Source organism: Leiobunum rupestre, chromosome 3 (assembly GCF_980474605.1).
Source record: "Leiobunum rupestre chromosome 3, qqLeiRupe1.1.hap1, whole genome shotgun sequence".
Lineage (NCBI taxonomy): Eukaryota > Metazoa > Arthropoda > Arachnida > Opiliones > Sclerosomatidae > Leiobunum > Leiobunum rupestre.
In genome coordinates this window covers 20,763,552-20,772,561 of record NC_143386.1, presented here as the reverse complement: position 1 = coordinate 20,772,561, position 9,010 = coordinate 20,763,552, and the positions used below count along the sequence as shown (strand labels likewise).

The following is a 9,010-nucleotide window of genomic DNA, read 5'->3' as shown; positions in this document are numbered from 1 at the left end:
CATTTCAAACAGAGTCTTTGGCGGAAGGTACAAAATTTGGGATTGGTAACTGATTATAATCTAAATGAAGATATCCGAATGCACCTGAGAATGTTTGCGGCATTAGTTCATATTCCATTAGAAAGAGTGATTGATGTATGGCTCACACTACAGGAGGACACTCCACACCTCCCAAAGTTAGTTGAGTTTTACAACTACTTTGTGAGTCAGTGGCTTGAAAACCCAACAATAACACCTGAAATATGGAACTGCCATGGATTGCTTCATAGAACAAATAATTCCGTCGAAGGGTGGAACAAAAAATTGAACGATATAGTGGCAAAAGCTCATCCCAACGCCTACAGACTTATCAAATGTCTCGGAGAACTAGCTGAAGAAAGTGACATTCATATCCAACGTAAAGAGCTAAAATTGGAAGTAAAGCGACGAAAATTAAAGTGGATGAAACTGGATAAAAGGATTACCAATATCCTTGAAGAATTAATAAAATCCGGTGACATTAAAAAATGTTTAAGAACATTGGCTTTCGTACAGAAACTTGAATAAATAGATTGTATCTATATTCAATAAATAAAGATTATCTTGGTTTTTAAATATAGTTTTAATATTTATTTTGTCCGGAAATGGCACTTATCTCCAGTCCACCGTAAATTTGTCCGCAAAGGGCACAAAATTTGATTTGTCCACAAATGGCACGACTCCTTCAAAAGATCACGTTTTTCCAGGGGAAAATCTGGAGTCACGGACATTCTTTCTAGCCCTCTTGAAATTGAAGAAGAAAGGTGCTTTCAAAATAAGCATTTTTAGAATGCCCAAATGTAAAATTTCACGAAATTTGGAGGCCCCCAAAGTAGGCCTACAATTTTTCAACGTAGGCACGTGCCTACTTGTGCCTATTGCTGGCGGGAAGCCTGTTCTTCATCTAGGTGGGGGAAGAAAGTCTGACTATAAATTGTTACGGGTACGGGTTATATAAGGTTTATAGCGTAATAATCTAACCTTCTACAATTTGAATAACCTTGCAAAACTATGGGTATCTTTATAAATGTTTAAACAATAAACATAAATACAAACATTTTCTACTTTTATTTAAAACAGAATAACACAATTGTATAGAATCGCTATTGTACAAAACGGTAGGAGACGGTACATACAATTGTTTTCTAATTTACTACAATAAGGCACTTTAAAAAATTTACAGAAATTGAGGAGAGAGTATTCTAATAACTCTACGTCTGCGGAGAACAAAATGTAAGCTGTCTTTTAAAACAAACTTGTAGTTTCAGATTTTCATTCACTCATTTCACTACTCTGTGTTCAAATACACTCTCAAAACTAAAACCGGCAAAGGCAGACTCAGGCCTATGACTATTCCATTTCTGATTGCGTAAACATAGTATAGACGATAGCCAAATATACAAAGTCTTTCTAAATACCAGTATACCGTTGTGACGTCCCGCATCAACAAAACTGTACGAAACGCTTTGTACAAAACTCCACGAGGCACCTGGAAGACTTGAAATATTCTTACAATCAACGTCAACTCCTATTCATTCCTACACGAATCGATATATCAAAGCGTATATACATTGGTTTTCAAGTAACCACCGAACTACAACCAACCATTATTAGTCGAATTAACTATATCAGTCTTTAGAGTCTAAGTTTTTTTTTAAAAAGAACTCGTGGTCTCAGCCAAAGGACTTGACACCAAATTGTAGTTCACGTGTTTTTTTTGCAGTTTGGTTAGTCGATTTAGGTGACAAGCGCGAATAAATTAGTCTTTTCCGTTTCGAAACCATTGCATTCGATGTTTCCATATTTATCTACGAGATCACACGATGAAATTGAGAGATGATGCTAAAAGCTAGGAGTACTAGAAGAGCCGGTACATTATGGATAGCGTGATTGGAATCTCTGTTTTGGGTGACCGCCTTAGGGTCCAGCGGACTGTCTTCGTCGTTGCTTTTGGAATCCATGACGTCGTCTCCGTCAATGCCCAATCGATCGTCCTCATCCGGAACGCTTTCTCTAGTGCTGGATTCCGTCATGGAATCTTCGTTTTGAGGTCCTCCGACGCCGATGTTAATTGTTGGGCGATAGCCTTCCTCGAGGCCACTTTTCCCAGCGGACATCGACTTGCAGTCAAACCACCAGACGGCGGTGGATCTGGGATAAGGGTTGCTGGATGTCTTTTCCACCTGTTTAAGAGATTTTCATTCAGTTAGATGTCGTTCAATTAATACCTAGTTTTTAGCGTATGTATAAAAGAGTCAGTTCCTTATCTTCCGCGAGTTAAATGTTTACTGGCGCCGTCTTTAAGAATAAACACACTTTTTTGTGAACTAGAATAAAGACATTAGGCCTCGTCGTCATAGTAAACTGGTGGCGTTTTTATGACGTCACTACACATATATGTAAATAATATAATAAATAATTTATTTATACTTAAGGAGAACGAGACTATTTTTAGCGTTTCTACAAATCCCCTTCGCGGTCTGTCTAATTGGTCCCCTAAAACATCCCTTACGAAATTGACTTGATCGAATATTCAAATTTTTATCCAACTGGAATTAAGACATATTCAGTTTTAATCCAATTTTGTTTGTTTTTTCATAAAATAGGAATAAAGTTCCATATTTCATGCATCGTGATTCCCATTTTTAAATATAATTTGGACCATCATTTTCGTGCTATTTTCGACGGTATTTACGACGCAAAGCGAACGCTACGACCCCTAAGTTTCGCCATTGAAACCTAGATAGGTTGCGGCCAAAGCAGACGCTATTAGTTTTTCCCCATCGTTATTGGTACATTGGACTTTATAAATAGGCTTCGAGCTTAGAAAAGGTAGCGCCATCTACCTTAATACATGTCAACTTAATGTTGGAAGATATAGCAGACGACTTTTGAATATGAATGTTCTTTAAATGAAACGTTCGACTTTTATATCGAAATAATTTTGAATGAGCAGACAGCTTTCACACATTCGAATTAAAACTCAGTCGGTAGGCGGCGATACTTCTGACCAAAGTTTAAACTACGCACGAAGCTTATAATGACAATTGCTTTTTTATATAATTTTTACATCTTTTATGACATTTTAATTTTTCTGTAGCAGACACTAGATCATAGACGCTACCTCGTAAAAGCTAATGCCGTTGCGCCCCCTAGACTCGTTTCGGTCGCGAGTTAAAGTGCAAGGTTTTAATTCCTTCCCTCTCATGCGAGTGGTGGTCGCGGGTCGTCTTAGCGAAGTAATTCTCCCAAAGTATTCTTGTCATTGTCGTTCAACATGTGGTGGTGAAAGGTGAAAACGGCTCTTAAACACGCAATGTCACTCACCATAAATTCGTTGTCATTGAATCGATAGTAATTTTTCCCCTTGAAGAAATAGGTGCGTCCATTTTCCCACTGGAAGACGGCGTCCAGATTGTTGGGTAGTCCTTCCCATCCGGAGATTTGTTTCGGGTATCGGTCGCTGACTGGGTTGTCCGATCGACTGTCGAATCGCCAGTATTTGTCGCCCTTGAAGAAGTATGTCTTGCCATTTCCACTCCAGAGCAGTGCGGCGTCCAGGTTGGTCGGGATTCCTTTGAAGCCGACGCTGATGTCCTTCGGGTATCCCGAGTCGCCCTTCATGTTCGTGTACCTCCAGTACTTATCACCCTGTTTCGGACAAACCATACTTTGGTTAGAGACTGAATTCAGTTGGCCCACGTAAGCGTAATATCAAAAGTACATATAGGAAGAAAGTGTTAGATAGATCTCGCGAATTCTATCTAATGTTTTAATTGAGGTCTAAAACATGTCACTCAAAGTGACCATAGAATAGCTGCAAATTGTTGTATTATTCTATTTTATAATTCCTAATGAGCAATTTCTATCTACTTTGATTACTCTCATTTAAAATTTATATATTTTAGCAATAGAAGGAAATAACTATTTATTTAAGAAATTGTAACAAGTAAGTTTTTGAAAGATCAACGCCTCAAAAAAAGCAAACTACTTTCTATAGCGACGGAGTACAGGTTATGATAAAATACTCGTAAATAGCCTAAAACAGGTATGGGGGATGGAAGGGAAATCTGGAAAAATTATTCCCCCTAAATAACTCGATGCCCTAGCCGTTCCTAGTTCAAGACCATTTCTCTTTCTATTTCCTTTTGAAAATATCACTCAAAATTACCTTGAAGAAAAAGGTTTTTCCATCGGACCAAGTTAAAGCAGCGTCGATATTGGCTGGCAAGTTACCCCAGTCTTCTTGAATTGATCGAGGATATCCATCCGCAATTCCGTCAGTCATAATTCTCCAGTAATATTTGCCTGGAAAGAGAAGTGACCATTTTTAACTAACGGTTTTTGGAGAGGGTATAGATCGATTTACAATTTATAACGGGCCAAGACGACTTTAAAGGGGTAAAATTCATCCGAGGTAACTTGGTGATGGCGTTATTTGTTAGTAGATGGCGCTCTGATAGCAACATTACGTCATAATTTTGATTTTCAACGATTGGTTGAAAGTTTTCAGTTTTAGTGAAGAACGGTTTTGTCGAGATTTAAAATACAAAATTCTCTTCCCTGATTGGATAGTTTAAAATCGTATTATAGTGACATCTATGGCGAAGAGTGTTAACTACTGTTAAAATTAATTGTTAATTTAAATAACAAAAATTATATATATAATAAAGTACTATAATTTAGTAATTAATTAATAACATTTTAAAAAAAATTATTTTTCATAAACTTTATAGTGTCGCCATCTACCTCAAACATTATTAAATAGGAAGGTACCTCGGGTGGATTTCGCCCCTTTTTGAATATTTTCCTGTTGGCAATATGTGAATGCGTCAATTATCTGACTTCTCGTAAAATTGTAAGTTTAGACGTAACTATAATAGTTTAATTTAAAAAAAATCTTTATCGTACAGCTTTGGTGGTCGAATATTTATTAACCATTTTTTGGATTGCACATCTCTGTTTAATAATAACAACTGTTCCCTGGTGAAGTTAGATTAACTAAAATCCAACCCTTAATTGGAAGCCGTTTTTTCTATCACTGGTTACTGCATTAGGGTTGGCTCTATGTAAAGGTCATTTTAACATTAATCGCGGTAACTCTTGGCACAATATACTAGATGTTAAATATAGTTTATGTCGAATTTTTCAAATGATTCTGTGGCGCTTTAACTAAATAATGGGATTAACTGAAGGTAATGACTGAAAATTACCGAAAAGTTGTGATGAATCCGTGGAAATCATTTCGAAATTAGTAATCAGGTTCATTATTTTTAACGAATAAGTACTACGCCAGGGATTAAAAATTATAACAGAAAAATTGTGTTGGCTTACCCTTGAAGACGTATGTGTTTCCATCGGCTGTTCTCGTGACAGCGTCAATTTCTGGCGATTGGCACAAGTCAGGGGCGTCGCCAGTGTCTGTGGGCCGCCTTCGTGGAGTGAGACCTGGCTTGTCTTCTTCTGGCTTCTTGTCGGTGTTAGATCTGGCACCTAAACATAGCAATTAATTAATTTAAAGTTAGTAATATATATATATCTCTCTATAATGCTAAGGTTATTCATTTGAAACATGTACCATTGCAGCTAGGAGTAACAAACACAGCACCCCACACCAGGAGAACACAGCTAGCCTTTAAACATGCTAACGCAGTGTTGTGTACAAATTTAATTGGACGAGTCTTTACGCTGCATCTTTTACTGAAAAGGGGAATACAATTTCCGAATTTTCCCCATCCGACGGCAGCAGTTGCTAAAATGCACGACTTTTGACGGGTTGCGTTCTCCTTGTGTGGGGTGCTGTGTTTGTTGCTCCTAGATTGCAGGCTGCGCTGATTTTTAAAAAACACGTTTTGAAAGAAATACGTGCCAAAGGGAAAACTGAGTTTATTAGTAAGTTAATATATTTGTGTACGCATTTTCGATATGGTGAATCGAGCCGTTGAAGGTTCATGTTTCAATTTTACAATCTAGCGGGATAGTTGTCAAGTAAGAGTTATGTAAATTTCTGGTAATGGCTTACCGTAGAGAGCTCTAATTCCGGAGATGTCGTCTTCGTCCAATTTAAAGTTCGGGTCGTATCCCATGTAGAAGGGGGCCATTAAAGAGGTTTTGACGTCGGAGTGAGAGAGACCCAAAGAGTGGCCGATTTCGTGAGCCGCAACCATAAACAGATTGGTACCTGCCGAAGAATTTATTCTGTTACAATAAAGTTTAATGCTAGCTAGTTGACATGAAATGTAAACGGGGTTAATTTAGTTTTTATACAAATATTATTTACGTGGAATATACTTAGAAATCGATTGCGTGTTTAATATAAATTAATATGGAATTTTTTATGCTTTTTAGCCGCCATTTTACAAGATGGCTGCGAAAACATATACGGGACAACTCATTACGTGAAACCATGAATCTATTTAACCCATGAATATTCAACTGGAATACCCTAGGTCACCTCTGGCGACGCGTGGGGCGGAGCCAATTTATAGTGACGGAGTCGAAGTAGAACTCAGCTGTGTCAGCTGTTATTTATAAGCAGTCGAAGCGTTAGTTCCTAAAATGACGCGTTATGGTTATGTTTCCTTTTTGCAGTTCTTATCATTAATCTATTTAAATAAATAGATCTATTTCATATTATTATTAGAATAGATTTTATTAGAATAAAATGATAACAGAGCATTTATTATTTAATAATAATATGGCAAAAATTTACTCAGGTTTTCTTCCAAAGTTTCACCGAGGCTTAGCTTTTCAGAGATAGTTTGTATGTTTAAATTGTTATAAATCTCACAGACACTCGATAGCGTAAGATTGCTTTCAAAATATCGGAGTAACATTCCTTTTTAATTTATATTTTTATACTAGAAAGAATTATAACTGTAAAGCTTATTTTGAACAAAATAACGTGAACCGTACCTGAGAAGTCATTTCGCGGCTATTCTGCTCTCCGAGCTCTCGTAAACTATCTGGCGCTAAAATGACATCATTTCCTAATTCGTTCTTATTGGCTTAAAGAGTAAATCACTCGTATGGCGCGAAAATAGGCTCCGCCCCACGTTCCCTCAGAGTATACCGTGGCTAATGATAGAGTTGGATATTCATGGGTTAAATAGATTCATGGTGAAACCTTAGGGAAATATATCAGGAATACAGGAGAGCGAAGCGGTGAGGAGTTTGGCTACATGAGTGGCTACCAGGAGGTTACTGTCCAGCCCTATACGTCGGGGCTAGTTTAGCCTTGCGCCCTTTGAATTCATCAGAGTTAACTATTCCCCTATTAGTTTTAGTTCTATTTCCCGTATACAGAGGTCGTCAGTCGAATATGAACCCAACTACGAAACAACCACTCACGGAGCTTAACTTCACACCCTTCCGCGAAATATATGCGCGCTTTATTCGTCCAACATCCGAGAGCATCCTAAAATCTAAAAGATTACTAAAAATCAAATCTTTCAGATTTTATTTCGAGGTCATGCCTCAATTTGGAATTCTTAATTTTCACATAGCTCATTTTTAATTATACTGCCGTGATTTGCACAAAGGCTTTAACGAGCATTTTTTACATTTTTATGTTTTAGTTTTATTTGGGTAAGTTGGTGGTGCTGATTCTGAATCTGAAATCAGTTGGTTTCTAGCCCTCTTAGGGTAAAAGATATACGCTTGTCACAAAAGCATTATTTCGGTACTTTCACGGAAATACTTCGCAAATAGGCATTAAGCGCCATCCTTTACTTATCACAAAAGCATTTTATGGGTTTATCCAATCAGCGATTGTGTATTTGGTACACGTGCTATCGATATCGTCTGCTAAAAAGCATTAAATGCTTTTGTGCTAATAATTTAAGTAATATGAGATTACCTTTAAATAATCTGCGCAAAAGCGTTAATGCTTTTGTGAAAATATATAACCAAAAAAAAACCATGCACATCGGAATTTAACTTAAAAAGCAGAATAAATGAACCGCTATTTTCCATCAGGAACTATAAATTTAAAAAGAGCAGAAAAAATACTACTGGATAGGATATTTTCCAGAAAAATCCGAGGTAAAGTTTTTCATTGATAAAAAAAAGCAACAAAACTGAGTTTTTCTTAAAATTAAGTTTTGGTCGTTAATGCCTTTGTGCAAATCACGGCAGTATAATTAATGCGTGTTAATATTTGAAGTGGCTTAAAAACACTGACCTTTGTACGAATTAATGGTCCACTTCTCTTCATCGTCGAAATGAACGTCTCCGCCATATTGTGGGAAGAAAGCGTGAGCTAAGGTGTGACTAGGTCCATCGAAAGGGTCTCCGTCGCCGTGTTCGCCGGACTCGAATCGAATGTCAATGTGAACGCGACCGGACTTCTTGGCGACAAAGTTCAACGGCGTCATATCACTCCAAACCTGTACGTACGAAATCGTTGTAAGATTAAGTTAATTTTCATTTGGGCCTAACCAGGAGGTCATCAAGATAAGTGAACGACGCATATCAAACTGCCGATGCTTGACGTCATTGAAAAAACGTATAAAAGGGGGATCCCGGTGTTTTGTCGCTAAAACTTGGTTCTGATGAAACGCTCAGAGCAGGAGAGTAGATGGGACAACTTAGTCCACTAACCGCTATGCGATTAATCAGGGGTGAGATATGTGTAAAGGCCACGCCAACGGGGGGATACTTGGGGATAGGGACGGGATGCCCGTGGCGGAAGCATGACAATCACCCGTTGGGGGATTGGTGGTCGTCCTCACAAGGCCGTCTACTTTTTCTGCCTCCCAGACGCTTGGGATTACAAGACTACGCAACTAGTCCCGGCTCCTTAATGTATTTCATATATTTATCCTAATTTTAATAAGGAAGATTTTTACACCGAATAAGCTGAAGATGGCGTTACACAACACTAGGGGGCTTTTTCGCTTTAATTTAATAACGGCGCGCAACGCACGCTACATGTCACGTCTTAATTGGAACGTGCCACGTAGAATTCGTTGCTCACCGTTATTGAATAGAA

General features: G+C 37.9%; 1 protein-coding gene across 1 annotated transcript in view; it reads right to left on the bottom strand.

Annotated features, from left to right (window-relative positions):
• Window positions 1-1,071: 1,071 nt before the first annotated feature.
• Window positions 1,072-9,010, bottom strand: part of Mmp1 (Matrix metalloproteinase 1) — a 32,632-nt gene continuing 24,693 nt past the window's right edge. Inside the window, exons 5-10 of the mRNA XM_090167908.1 lie at window positions 8,201-8,405; window positions 6,041-6,199; window positions 5,353-5,511; window positions 4,190-4,326; window positions 3,346-3,669; window positions 1,072-2,201 (exon numbers count right to left, since the gene is read on the bottom strand). Coding sequence (XP_090024034.1) covers window positions 1,827-2,201; window positions 3,346-3,669; window positions 4,190-4,326; window positions 5,353-5,511; window positions 6,041-6,199; window positions 8,201-8,405 — 1,359 coding nt within the window. The 3' untranslated portion in view covers window positions 1,072-1,826. The remainder of the gene's footprint in view (window positions 2,202-3,345; window positions 3,670-4,189; window positions 4,327-5,352; window positions 5,512-6,040; window positions 6,200-8,200; window positions 8,406-9,010) is intronic.